The 14,445-nt window shown below is 37.5% G+C and overlaps 2 protein-coding genes across 7 annotated transcripts in view; one reads left to right on the top strand and one right to left on the bottom strand.

Annotated features, from left to right (window-relative positions):
• Positions 1-1,498: 1,498 nt before the first annotated feature.
• Positions 1,499-8,773, bottom strand: gskip (gsk3b interacting protein). Of its 2 annotated transcripts, none has more exons than XM_056255067.1 (3): positions 8,512-8,773; positions 6,580-6,825; positions 1,499-2,630 (listed from the first exon to the last, which is right to left on the bottom strand). In XM_056255067.1, exons 1-3 carry the CDS (start codon positions 8,752-8,754, stop codon positions 2,472-2,474), a joined length of 648 nt encoding a protein of 215 aa, XP_056111042.1. In that variant the 5' UTR covers positions 8,755-8,773; the 3' UTR covers positions 1,499-2,471. The 2 variants fall into 2 exon arrangements, with proteins under 2 accessions (XP_056111042.1, XP_056111043.1); XM_056255068.1 differs by lacking the exon at positions 8,512-8,773 and adding an exon at positions 7,282-7,420.
• Positions 8,761-14,445, top strand: part of atg2b (autophagy related 2B) — a 28,076-nt gene continuing 22,391 nt past the window's right edge. For 2 of the 5 annotated variants that reach the window (XM_056255064.1, XM_056255066.1), the window contains exons 1-7: positions 9,599-9,846; positions 11,778-11,940; positions 12,697-12,849; positions 12,972-13,074; positions 13,174-13,336; positions 13,739-13,918; positions 14,319-14,415. In XM_056255064.1, coding sequence (XP_056111039.1) covers positions 9,685-9,846; positions 11,778-11,940; positions 12,697-12,849; positions 12,972-13,074; positions 13,174-13,336; positions 13,739-13,918; positions 14,319-14,415 — 1,021 coding nt within the window. In that variant the 5' untranslated portion in view covers positions 9,599-9,684. Of the gene's footprint in view, positions 8,902-9,597; positions 9,847-11,777; positions 11,941-12,696; positions 12,850-12,971; positions 13,075-13,173; positions 13,337-13,738; positions 13,919-14,318; positions 14,416-14,445 lie in introns of those variants that run through there. The other 3 variants (XM_056255063.1, XM_056255065.1, XM_056255062.1) reach the window with 3 other exon arrangements.

Here is a 14,445-nt window from a genome sequence, read left to right on the forward strand (position 1 = left end):
CGATCTGTTCACTGTTTCTCCTTTCTGGGTCAGGTGTCTTGCTTCAGTTTCAGTTCTGCTTTCTCAGTCAGCAGTTTTTATATTCCTGTTGAGAGGTCATGTGTTTGAGAGCTGGCGGTTACTAGGTCAATTTTTTCCCCCCAATATGTTATACATTTATCAAGAAGAATTTGTGGTTGACTTTTACTGTTTGCATATTGAACATTATCAATAATTTGGTTATCTTTTGTTAAACTTGCTAAAAGAAACACCATTGTCTTTAAATGTATAGTTCACCCAAACATTATCATTAATCACTCGCCCTCATGTCGTTTCAAACCTGTAAGACGTTCCGTTTATCTTCAGAACACAAATTAAGGTATTTTTAATATAATCTGAATTATTTTTGTCCCTCAATTAACGGCTACGCAACTACCACTTTGACGCTTCAATAAGTTCATGAAGAGATCGTAAAACTAATCCATATGAATCAAGCGGTTTGGTCCAAATTTTCTGAAGAGACACGATTTATATGATGAACAGATTGAATTTAGGCTTTTATTCACATAAACATTGATCAGCGAAACAAAAATGCTTGAGCTTCCGTTCACCACAACTGGACTGTTGATGAAAGTTTATGTGAATAAAAGCCTAAATTCAGTGTTCATCATATAAAGCGATCGAGTCTCTTCAGAAAATTTGGAATAAACCGCTCAATTCATATGGATTAGTTTTACGATCACTTTATGAACTTTTTGAAGCGTTAAAGTGGTATTTGTGTAGCTGTCAATGGAGGAACCGAAAGCTCTTAGATTTCATTAAATTCCACATTTGTTTCAAAGATGAATGATAGTCTTAAGGGTTTGGAACGAAATTTTTGGGTGAACTATCCCTTTAAATAAATGCTAAAGCAAGCAGAATGACACTATATGGCTACAAAACTGAATCACCAAACCACAGTAACATCTGAATGTGTGCTTTTTATTACAAGGAAACAAAAGCAAGCAACTTTTTTTTTTTAGGTACAGAAGTTATTTGTGCCATGTACATCACACACTCGTACTTTCCTCTTGGTTGTCTGAGCAAACTTTCTTTAAATAAGGATGCTTTTTTTTGGGACAGAGATAGTGTATTGTGTTGCACAGGAATTTCTCAAAACCAGAGGACCACTTGTGTTCATTGGCCGTTTTCATCTGCCTTATCCAAAACCAGCTGGAAACACACATCAATTTCACAGGCATGCTAAAGATGGCCAAAATAAAAATAACATGAGGTAGAAACCCATCATACAGAACTTCCTGTATGCATGATTTAAGATTTAAATGCTGTTCTAAACTTAAAAGAAATGGAATGTAACTTTGTAGCATTTTTTTACGCAGTCCTTTCAAACAAATTCAGAAAATGGCTGCTGCTTTACCTTTAGTGCAATTCTGCGCAGTATTGATATGTAGTGTTGTTTTAACCAGTCAATCAATAGTTCTACATAACATAAACTTTCGTCGTCAAAAACAATAAATCATTTATAAATGCCGATACATATCATTTGATATGATATAGAACTATAGGAAACCACAAGAAATGTCCCTCTCATTACAACAAAAAGCTGAGCATTGACCTCCATACAAACATGCTGTAATGAAATTGCGGGGAAAGATTCTGCTCGACTCATAAATCAAATCAATAAAAGTATAAAGCTTCGGTTTCAGTGCTAAAATGCACCTTTTTTTAAGAAACCGCATGACAAATGTCTTCATTTTCTTCAAAAATGCTTTTTTTGAAAGGGGTGGAGGTGGATGGATATCACCACCATGTTTTGGCTCATCAGTCCTTTCTCCTGTTTTTGACAGATTAAGAAAGAAAACAAGGAAGCAATAGACATATCCTTACAGTCACAAATGGAGTTTGATACATTATCAATAGCAAGCGAAGAGAAGAAAGTGAATGTATCAGGATATTTTTTTCAGACAACCACTTTCCTGTAGACAGGTTAAACTAGACATTTGAATGAAAGTAGTAAGGCATCTGATATGTTTTTAATGACAATACTTTAAAGAACCATGCTGACGGAAGAACAGTATGGAGCTCTAAAACTCATTTTGCAGGACCCAGTTAATACAAAATAATATCACTTGTATGTTAACATAAAAGATTTTAGTTCAAACATTTACCCATAGTCTTTGAAACCGCACATGGCTATTTCTGAGGGTTATTCCACTTGCCTAAACGTTAAAAAAACAAAACAAAAAAACTGAGTATTCATCTGGGCCCACTGTGTTATAGCATTGCCTCCAATGATACCTCTCTAAATTATAGTAAAATACTTTAAAACATCACAGGCAAGTCAGTTTGTCAAATGAACACCAAGACGGTCTGTTAAAACATATCATAGGCTAAAAACTGATAAAGGTACCACTGATGCTTTAAGCTGAGAGCGGCGCAGGACTTGATAGAACCGTTAGCAAGCAAAGATATTCTGAACGATACTGAACCCCTCACTGTCCATTTTGTTTGAGCCTCTCCAGTCTCTGTAGCAGAGCATTTCCAAACGCTTCTCTATATCCAGGGCTGAGGGAATCCAGCAGTGAGTAAACAGTCTCATGATACTGGGTGTTCAAGCCCTCGTCCACCTGATCAAAGATGTAGCCCACCACCTGACAGACAACAAACACAAGATCCCACAGGTTAAACATCTCGGATTTCTCACTTTTCATCTGTGATCCCCAGCGGTCAAAACTGACACAAGAAATGGTGTAACATTTAAAAAAACGAAAGAAATTAATGTACTATATTTTGTATTCTGAGGGGAATTCATGGTGCTAGACAATATTCACCTCTAAATTATGCAACAAATAGTTCTATACCATCTCCAACTGATACAATGTTTAAAGCAACACCAAGTAACTTTTCCTCTGCGGTCGCCCTACAGGTTGGAAGCGGAATTGTCCATTACCGCTGTCGTAAATAATTTAGCCTACCGCATCCATAATGTCGCACGCACGCTATGTGTTTATCCAGCACCGGCTTTGCAATGAACGATGTCCACTAGGGCTGTTGGAACGAATTCCGAAATTCGAATATAATTCGAATATTAAAAAAATCAATACTATTCGAATGCTGAAGTTACTATTCGAATATTGTTTTTTTATGTATATTTTAATTTTTTTATATATATATAAACAGGAAAGAGGCCACACTATGCATAAATTGTTTTATTTGCACAAACGCGTTTCAAGAAGGCACGCGCCGAAACGCGTTTGTGCAAATAAAACAATTTATGCATAGTGCGGCCTCTTTCCTGTTTAACGTTATATATTCTAATCATCAGGCCAGCATTCTTAAAGTTTAAGTTTAATCATTGAGTGAAGCCTGGTCCTATTCCCATTCATTAATTTTTTTTATATGGAATCTTGCCTTTCTCGCCACCTTGACTTACACACATGTGAAAATGAAATGCTTTTGTTTCGTCTGATGAACAATAACGTTTTTGAATCGTAACACAATTGTGCACGTTATCCACGCTGTATCATCATAACAATACAGTCAAAAATGGTAAATGTTTAACAACGTAAAAAAGCGCCCGTGAAGCGCAAATATCTTGGTGAAAACGCAACGGATTCGGCGAGCACCAAACTCGTTGGAACCGTCTAGTCGAACTGAAAAGAACGATATAAGTTTCTGAATTTTTGGTGGTGTTTTAGCGGAGATATTAGCCGAAAACCATCGGTAGCGCTTCAACCATATTCAGCACGAATAAAATGTTTATTGTAATGTTAGATATCCCTCTAGTGGACAGAACGTGTAACAACAACCACATGCTATAGTGGCATTGGCGATCCATAAGCCTGAGTAATGTCGTAAATATTAATAATAGGATGAATTTGAGCATTTAATATTCGAATATTATTCGAATATTAAATAAAATAAGGAATGGAATTCGAATAGTATTATAGAGGAAGATTGACAGCCCTAATGTCCACAGACAAGGTAGAGTATGTTGCATGACTTCATGAAAGTATGATGTATTGCGACATCAGAAACGAAGAAAAACAAAATATTGTAACGCTTGACGTAAAGCAAGCCAAATTTGTAGTTTTGTAGTTTGTAGTCTCATTAGAACTACAGAAACGCGACCCGATCTGGCAATCTTACATAGCGTGGTTATTAAGGGTGTCACGATTTCCATCTTAAATCGAAATTAAATTTTTTTCGAATCGATCGAATTAAAAAATGGAATCGTCGATGCTGCCACGCCCCCATGTCACGTCCGGTCGGCGTGCCAAGCGGGAAAAAAACACGCGTGTTGAAAAGCTGCGAGTCTATGGTCAACCTCCTCTAACTTAGCTACATCCATTCAAAAGATAGCATGGCAACTGCAGATGCAGGAGACCCATCGACAGAACTTGAACCCCCTCCTCTTTCATTGAAGTCGCAGGTGTGTACGTTTTTTGGATTTCCAGTGAGTTATGTTGACAACGTTCGCGCTTCAAAAAAGCCACAGTTTACTTTGCAGACATCCCAAGTCTCGCGGAAGTTCCTGGAGTCTCCTGCATATTGATAGCGGCTCCCTGATGCCCGCAAATTAGTTAAAATCTCCCGGAATCTCTAGAGTGAGCGAGCGAGCAAGAGCGCGCAATCGCGCATGCGAGACAGAAAAAACTGTGCTCCAAACCGTATAGCGCGCGCACGGGAGAGAGCGAGAGATCTTGCGTATGTGCCTCATGAAGCGCATGTAAGACAGAGAGAGAGCATCCTGATTGGCCGGTTTCGGCTTTAAAAACATAAATGTAAAAATCGAGAATCGAACCGTGACCTTAGAATCGAAAATTTAATCGAATCGAGGATTTGGAGAATCGTGAAACCCCTAGTGGTTATAGCAGATATAGGACCGCAAAGCGGAGGCATAAGTCCCTTTCACCCTGTTACGACTTGATGAACCACTGAAACGATTTTGCAAACATTATTTTAAGGTAAAAAATCTAACTTAGTGTTGCATTAAAGGTACACCATGTAAGCTTTTCCCCCCCAAAATTAACAAAATGTACAAAAAAAAGTCAATACATCAATCCTTCTTCCAAAACGTGTTTTTGTCTTACCCTGATTCACTAAGGTAAGCCTATTATAAGTGATTATATTTTAGACCTGACAGGATGGTTTTTACAGGAAATTGCGTGAATACATCACTCGCCCGTGTGCGTCTCATCGAATCAGTAAATAGAGAAAAGTTGCTCCTCCTACTTTGACGCGTGTCTGGTGTGTGAGTGGCAGAGGTTAGTTGTCACAATGAGTGAGAAAGGTTGACATGGAGCCGCTAAATCACAAACCTCCAGAGAATCACACAAAAAGAGAACGCGACAGAGCTCGTAATAAAACATGAATCAAAATTAGCTTGGCTTTTCGGAGATGCGAGAACTGAGGGATTTGAAATGCTGCAAAAGCGACGCAGAGATGATGGTGAAAAGCTCTCTGACAGATCATTTTAAATCATTATCTATTGTGAAGGGTGCTAACTGCTAGAGGGCCACAAGTTTCATAATGTGCCTTTAAGTTAAAAACAGGGCAGTTATTTAAAACGCATGGAAGCCATCTGGTGGAACAAATAAAGAAAATCATATGTAATATCATGGTGTAACCACTGTATAGCCCTATATATTAAATTAAAGTGGCAATAGTGTTTCCTTCACTATTGTGATGTATATCAAAATAAAATGTAGGGTGGGACTTGATTTTGTCCATCTAGAATTGACTGGATTGATGTTTTTTGTTACTGCTGTAATCCCCATGTGATTGAGAGATTAACTCCCGCCAGTAAACGTCATTAGAGAAGAGATGACATTGGAAGAGGAAGTTATTTTTATTAAAGATTTAAGAGAGTCTGCTCACTGCAGAGCCATGGGTGGAGTCAGTGTGAGTATTAATTATAAATAGCATCTAACTACTATTATTTACACCTATTGCAAAGAAAATACTGCTATTTGTACATAGTGCAAATATAATCTAATGCTATTTGTGCACATAGCCTCTGCCTTCTTATTATAATTATAAATAGCGGTCGATACTATTGGCACCCCAGTGTTGTTGTACATAAAACAGTATGCAATAATCGCATAGAGTGTAAATGGTTATATTTATTAAAATTATTAAATGGATGCTGCCTTATTGGGAAAATAAAGCCCTCCCTACACCTAACCGATAAACACTTTATTATTAAACACACATTAGACACTTTATTTCCACTTATTGAAAATAAATGCCTTTCTGATCTGATATGTAAAGGGGAAAAGGGAGTAGAGCGAGTTGGGCAAAAGGTGTATTCGAACTGTATTCGGTTTTGATACTGATGATAATCCAGCATCTTCCCTAGTTTTGTCTGGCCCAAACAGTGCAGTTAGTGTAAATAGCCTCTGCCAACTAGGTGGGCTACTTGCACTTAATGTAAATAGACACTCCAAAACAAGAATGGTCATTTTATTTCATATTAGGCCTAGACTGAAAGTGGACCCCATCTTCGCCTTTTGGAAAAACATCAGATTGTCAATATTACACTCAATATTATTGAGTAAATGCTGTTTTTGGTGGAACAGATGATACTTTATCACTCACCCTTAACCCTGCCTCGGTGAGCTCTAAGCAGTAGCGGGTTCCCTCTCTGATTTCCACGTTTATATAGGCCACATCTAGTCCGCTGGTGAGACTGTGAGAGACGTGCATGTCTGTGACCGCGAAGAGCACATCATTGACCACCGCCTCAGCCTCCAGCCTCATGTCCTTCACCTCTCCCAGCTCCACACAGCGCTCCTCATACGAGCACTTACACAGCTCCTCAGGCGTACAGTCCACCTCCATCCCCTAAACACAACAGCGTATGAAGTATCAGACAAACGGCATGTCCATAAACAACATCTGACGTCACCTGATCATGAGGGGGCGCGAGCACTGTACAGTCATGCTACTAGCTAACGCCGCAAATTCCTCAACTGACAAGTCACAAAGTACGTTTAACTCTTAGTAAGAGTAACATTTGTGGTTGTGTGTGTGTGTGGAAGAAACATTTTAATGCGAATCATTGGTGTTATGTATGATGTAACTTGCATAAAGACAATCTAAACAAATATGAAGTGTTAGCTAACAACATTTTTAATGCAAATCGAGGCTCTTGTAGCGCTTAAGTTCAATATGACGCCAAATCCGGGTTATATTAACAGAATAATGGTATCATGGCATACATAACAAGTTCATTTGTTATATGATAAGGTCTAAAGCGGTTTAAGTTTATTTATTAACATAATTTTATGAGTTACTAACCTCCTCCTGAGGTGGTTCGTCAGAATACTTCCGGCTCATGCCGGCTAGGACTCATGTGTGTCAATTATGCGTAGCATTTGCGCAGAGCAACTTCTGCGTATCCGCCTCGACTAACATTACAGAATCTGCGATATTTTAAGAAACACATTTATCAAAATATAGTAAAATATCTAAATCTATAATTTAGCTGTAAATGATAATGCAAAGCTAACCGCTAAATTCCTTACATAACAAAATGTGGGTGGATGCGCGAGCTTTGGGGGCGGAGGGGCTTCTAGAGAATTCTTTATTTTCCACAAATAACATCAATGCATAGTTATAGTTCAAAGAACTGAATACATTTAATTTACTTTATTACACTTTATCATTTATCATGTTACATTTAGTTCATTAGTTGTGTTATTCTGTTTTTCGTTATCTTATAATTATAAGTGTATTCCAATAGTGACGCCACTTGCATTTCCACAAGTGTTCCTACTGAAAATCACCAATGAAATGTACTGGATTGTACATGCATGAAATGGAACTTATTATGTCATCAGATTCCATTATTCCCATTAATTCATAAACTTGGCTTAGAATGCTTAATCACTCACCAGCGAAAAAGTAAGTTGAGTTAGTTATTAAAATGAATTTAGGATGTAATGTTAAAAGACGTATGGTAATCAGCCATGATGAAGTTAAACATTATAAACAGTGGCGAATAAATTGCAGAATTTTGGCCCGTTTCAGAAAAATAATATGCTGTGCTGTGTAGTATCAGTTTGAAGTATGTAAATACAGGGTAACGGATTAAAACAGATGTAAAGAAATAGATAAAGACATGACTTACAAACCTTGATATCAGATCAATAACTAAATCCATTACACCATTTAATTTGAGCCTTCTTACCACCAAAATAAAGACAAAGATATGACTTACAACCCAGATATCAGTATGTAAATACAGGGTAACGGACTAAAACAGATGTAAAGAAATAGACAAAGACATGACTTACAAACCTTGATATCAGATCAATAACTAAATTCATTACACCATTTAATTTGAGCCTTTTTACCACCAAAATAAAGACAAAGACAAAGATATGACTTACAACCCAGATATCAGTATGTAAATACAGGGTAACGGATTAAAACAGATTTAAAGAAATAGACAAAGATATGACTTACAAACGTTGACATCATATCAATAACTAAATCCATTACACCATTTAATTTTAGCCTACTTACCACCAAAAATAAAGTGCTTTTACTATTCCAATCCGTAGTAAAAACAATTCTGGTAACTGAGCGCGTGATCTGCGCAGTGACTGCGCAGCGCGGATGCTCGTGAACACATCGCGCGCATGGAGCGGCGCGCGAGAGTGCGCAGTCACGAGCGTGTTTGTAAACACCATCATTAGCCTTATAAGCAGACACACAGAGATGCTGCTTTCTCACGACCTGACTTATAATGCGCCTGAAGACTGCCATCTCCAGCTGAATATAGATAATATCAACGAGCGATGCATCAGCTGAAGAGACTTAAGTTGAATGAAGGTATAAAGGATTGTGTTTAGCCAGCATGCTAGTTCACCCTAAGCCAAGGAACAACGGTTAATCAGCTATTTTATAATACAGGTGAGTTATTTTTCTCTGACAGTCTAATTTTGAATGACCACTGTACATACGAACAAACGGTAAACATGCTGTTGTGCAGTGTGTCTCCGTGATTTGACATTGTTAGCTGCAAAAAAACAAACTCACCAACCTTAATTGCGCAAGCACTGCTGGTCACTATACTGTACATGTAAGTTAGATATATGGGGTCAGACAGCAACGTCAGGCATGCCAGACAAATAAATACAACCGCAAGTCATTTAAAACGAGCTCATCATCATCCTCACCACATTTTCTGATGTTGTTCTAAAGGCATTGAGTTGCTAAATGCCAGTGAATTGATTTTCTGTGAATTGATAGGTTTGTTAAGGTAGTCTCTGGCTTTAACAGTTGCATCAGTGTATTGAATTACTAGTTCCACAGATGTAATTTGTTCAGACAGCCACATCAGTTGGCGGTCTTCATTAGTCATCTAGAATCAGAGCATGTATTTATACTGAATCATCAACAACCCTTCACTGAATAATTGTGTGGGTGTGTGTTTTCAGCAAAGCAGTTTCAAAGTCACAGAGAATGAAGATAACTTCTTATCAATTCCATGAGAATTTTTTAGACTGGCTTGTGTGTATTATTTATTTTATAAACTGTCTGTTTTTTAGCATACTGTTCCAGCTTAATACAAACTTCGCCACCAAACCACACCATCCACTGCAGTTCACAGTGAAACGCTCTTAAGTCTGTGGCATTTATACCTTGGATGTCCTAATGTGTTTCAGTACACACTGAAGCCAAGAGCTGGTCAAGATGCCGTGGCCATTTTCTGAGTCCATTAAGAAGCGGGCCTGCAGGTACCTGCTGCATCGATATCTGGGAAATTTCCTCCAGGAGAAGCTCAGTTTGGACCAGCTTAGTCTGGACCTCTATCAAGGCACGGGCTCACTCGCTCAAGTGCCGCTGGACAAATGGGTACGTTTTCTACTGTGCTGTTTACCCCTATTTGAGTCCATAGAGAACAAGCTCCATGAAATCAGCCTCAATGTTGAGAGAAGATGTTTTTATCATTTTTAAAAAAAAATTATCGATGGGACCAGATTGTTTATACCTGTTGCCAAATAGGCCTTTCCAGGATGACACTCAAGTTTTTAATATTATTAGAAAAAGATCCAGCAACATATTCTTTTTGTCAAAATCATTTATCATTGAAGCATGTTTTATTAAATTGTGCTGTGTTTAACCTTGTGAGAAACGCTTTGGAAGAAATTTTTTACAAAGATAATAAACCAAATATAGTTTTCCAACCCTCTACGGACACACTGAATGGCGAGTCAACATCGTCTAGTAATTATTTTTAATTTTACTCGCCAGACTTTTTACATGGAATGCAAGAACAATGGAAATGAAAAATTTCTATATAAATATAATAAATTATAAATATAAATTTCTAATATTATTATAGACAAGTAAACGGTATTATAAAATGACAAATAATCAAACTACAAGCAATAGCACAAAATAAGCAATAGAACAAAGACAAACATGAAATGTCTTACAACAGTTAGATACAGATTAGGTAAAGTACAGAAATTGAATAAAATAATCAAATGTAAAATGGCACTGCATAGTCTAAACTGTATAAATTAAATATAGATGAATCCTTATTTAAAGTTACAAAAGTTGTTCAGTCAAGAGCAGTGAGTTATTTTATTGAGTCTTTTGTTGTTTGATTAACATTCAAGGGGTCATGAACTGGCTTTTTAAATTTTTTTATATTGTTGTCTGAGGTCAACTTATGACGTTCGCTTGGTTTTTACATTCAAAAACATCAAAATGAATAAGTAATAGGCTATTTTCTACCCTAGTTTTGAGCCTAGCTCAACAACGCTCGGTTCTCTTTCATGTGTTCTTGTGCATGAACAGACAATTTCACACAAAATTATGACAAAATTCCCATCTTTGCGAGTATCCTATATCCAGTATTAATATATTGGATCTGCGCATTGTCTTAAAGTGACAGCAGCCTAATATTCCTGCTGCTTTTTAAAGGGGTGATGAACTGAGAAATCAAATTTTCCTTGAGCTTTTGACATCTAAGAGGTCATCATATTATAAGAATATCCTGTAAGTTTCAGAACTGAAAACGTCCTTGTTAGTCCAATAAAAGCTTTTATTGACACCAGGCTTAGCAAACGACTTTCGACGTTTTTCAAAGTGGGGAATTATGACGACAAAGAGGATAAAACACCACCCCCGCAGAAGAAGATCAACGCCTACTTCAACACGGCCGGTTTAGCCCCGCCCCCCAATTCGCGCATTACACGCATAGCTAAATAACATAGGCCTACCTCATTATAATATGCAAAACTGTTATCCACTCACAGCAGTGGGCGTTTACTTCCAAGTCTTCAATGCGAGACGCCCATAAAAACTCAGTTTAGTATTCGTGTGCTGTCAGACGCGGCTTTTCGGGAGCGCTTCGAATGCCGAATTGAGTTCCCTTTCGCGTCTTCTTGCGCTTGAATGTTTAAATTGGCAAGGCTTAAAACACATGCAAATGATCAACTTTCATGATGATGCAGCACTGGTACTCTCATTGAAAAGGGTTGTTTTAGAGTTTTTAGCAAAAATAGATTTTTTTAAAATCCTGATAGTTTGCCACACAATTTTCTCGCAATGAAAATACCCAAAGATATAGAATAGACATGAGCAGATAAGTTGAACACATGATTGAAATTTGCTATATCTTATCTGAGTGTAGCACCAAGGGAACATTCCATTGCCAGATATAACTGAGAGTGGTTTACGTAGTAATATTTTATACTTATCCCCCTAAAAATCATCAAAAAGGATGTTTATCTGCAGTTTACCTTCTGTGACTTTCATGTCTCATGCTTCTTCAGTCCCTGAATGAGATCCTGGAGTCTGTGGATGCACCGTTTGAGGTGAGTGAAGGCTTCATCCAGGCCATATGTCTCACTGTGCCATGGGCCTCACTGCTCCAGGACAACTGTGCTCTGGAAGTGAGGGGCTTGGAGATGGTGTTCAGGCCAAGACCTCGAATGGGTAGGAAGCATCTTTCAAATCGCTTTCTCTTTAGATGATTATCTTTACAAATGCTTTGATTGCAATGCTGTGCATTCTACATTTCTGTGTTTTGTAAAGTTTGTTCTTATTTATAAAATCTTCACACTCTAATATTTTGTATTTAATAGTTTGTATTTTTATATTGTATACTATTTCTGTCTAATGATAAATTTTTGTAGTAGTTTTAATACACAAATTGTTTTATAATACTTTTTCTCTGGCAAGTGACAGATCATTTATTTTGTATTTAGATGTATTGTCTGAGTGAAACAGATTATTGAAAAAACAAAGTGTGTGGGCTAGGGACTTGGTTCTATCCTATGGTTGTTGATTAGATGAAAGCAGATCTGAATCCAAGCTTGCAGGCCATTGGAGGAAAGGGCATTTATACAGACAAAATTATTAGAGTAGTCCGATACATTATGAGAGTAATTTCCCTGGAAGATCCAATTATTTTTTTTGATTAAAAAGTACGAGGTCAATTGATTTTAAGTGAAACATATGCATGAATGAATTGTTTGATTTGATTTGATTTATTCAACAATGATCTTAAACAAATACAATCATGCCAAAGGCAATTCATACACATTTCAAGACAAATTGTCGAGGATAAAATACACAAAAAAAGCCTCAGGCTTATTTCCATTGTGGTCCTGTTAATTAAAGTGAAGTGAAGTGAATTTCCATTTTATGACTACTTTAATGTTGTGTATGCCCATTGTAAATCTTTTTTAGCATCCGGCATGGAGCCCATGTGCTGGTCCAGCTTCATGACCAGCAGTATGCAGCTGGCCAAAGAGTGTCTAAGCCAAAGACTCACTGATGACCAGGGAGAGAGCTTCCAACCTCTGGAGGGTCTGGAAAAGTTTGCCGAGACTATCGAGACTGGTATGCCTCTTCCCGTAGACCACAAAATTGTTTATTTTTTGTGTTTTGTTTTGTATAGAGCTCAAATATATTTAGTCTGATTCCCTCTCAATGACAGAACCTTTCCCTGTTCTCTCTGTTAGTGTTGAGAAGAGTCAAGGTCACTTTTGTGGATACTGTCCTGCGGATGGAACACATTCCTGAAAATTCGAAAACTGGCATTGCCCTCGAACTCCGAATCAATAAGTAAGTTCTAGAGCTGTAACTAAATATTTTCAACACAACAACATGATATGTTTACATATGAATCATCGCCATGCTGTCTGTACATTTTGTGATATTTAGAATGGTTTACTGTGATGAGAGCGTGGAGGAGGGCTCCAGTGTCAATATCCATCAGCCTACTACATTTGCACATAAAAACCTCACTCTGGACGGAGCCTCTGTGTTCTGGGATGAGTTTTCAGAGTCGGCACGTGCCGGCCCCAAATCATCGCCCACTCAAACAGTGAGTTTATCTGTTCTGCTGTAATAAACAAAATTACAGGTTTTACCCAGGTTGTGGTGCAACCTAAGCCTAACTTAACCCTATTAACCCTTAACCCTAAGTACAGTGAGTTTTTGTGTAACTATTTACCAGTACAATTCCAAAGCCCTCTAAGACAAATGTTCGGTAACACTTTATTTTACGGTGTCCTTGTTACATTATGTTACATGTACTTACTGTAGTAATAACAGTAAATTATGCATAATTACATGCAACTAACCCTCAACCAAATCCTAATCATACCCTATTCCTATAGTAAGTACATGTAGTTACTTAATATTACTCTGTACTTAAATATATAATTACACTGTAACAAGGACACCTTAAAATAAAGTGTAACCAAATGTTCTTTATACATTTAAGGATACTGAACCCAAGCTTTCACCAAGTTGGAATCCAAAAATCATCTGTGAGCCTCACCCTCAGTTCCCAGAGCCCGTGTCTTCCAGTACACCATTCGAGCCAGTGCAGGTGTGCTGCCTTAGTGGGAAACTGGAGCTGTCCGTGGTTCTGAAGCAAAACGAGGCTATGCCAGGAGCTAAGGTGGGTACATGCAGTATAACGTACAGTTAATGTACACTAATTTGAATGCTAGCTGGTTATAAAGGTATTGCACAGATTAGCTTCCTTTGTCACAGTGGGCATTCCTTGAGTGAATGTGTTCCACTACATTGACAACTAAAAAGTATTCAAATGCTTTTTGTCTAAATTATAAAACAATAGAAATGTTGTTTAAAATGAAAAGCATAACAAACTTCTTTTTGTGTCCATCAAGTGGTATTTATTTGAATAAATACCACTTGGTGGGACGTTTTATTATCTAATTAATTTGCATTGATCCATTTTTAGCTGTCTTAAGTGTATTTCTGAATGGACAGAGAAGTCAAAATAAAGGCATAATTATTTTTTTAATAGTATGATTTAATGGCTGGTCTTTTCACAGTTGGAAATTGACGGACAGTTTGATTCTCTAATCATGCTGCTCTCACCACAACAAGTCCACCTCTTACTGGACATGTTTGGGGTCTTCTCCAGCTCAGGTGACACTTAAAAAAAAAAAAAAAAAAAAG

Source organism: Rhinichthys klamathensis, unplaced genomic scaffold, assembly GCF_029890125.1.
Source record: "Rhinichthys klamathensis goyatoka isolate OS25496 unplaced genomic scaffold, OSU_Roscu_1.1 h1tg000117l_1, whole genome shotgun sequence".
In the NCBI taxonomy this organism is placed as follows: Eukaryota; Metazoa; Chordata; class Actinopteri; order Cypriniformes; family Leuciscidae; genus Rhinichthys; species Rhinichthys klamathensis.

Bases quoted from the DNA above. Each gene is read 5' to 3' on its own strand.
- gskip (XM_056255067.1), bottom strand. From the start codon at position 8,754: ATGGCAGTCTTCAGGCGCATTATAAGTCAGGTCGTGAGAAAGCAGCAT. The intron at 6,826-8,511 runs GTAAGTAGGCTA...TGTTGTGTTTAG, and splicing joins AAAGCACTTTATTTTTGGTG to GGGATGGAGGTGGACTGTAC. The intron at 2,631-6,579 runs GTGAGTGATAAA...GTTGTCTGTCAG, and splicing joins TCACCGAGGCAGGGTTAAGG to GTGGTGGGCTACATCTTTGA.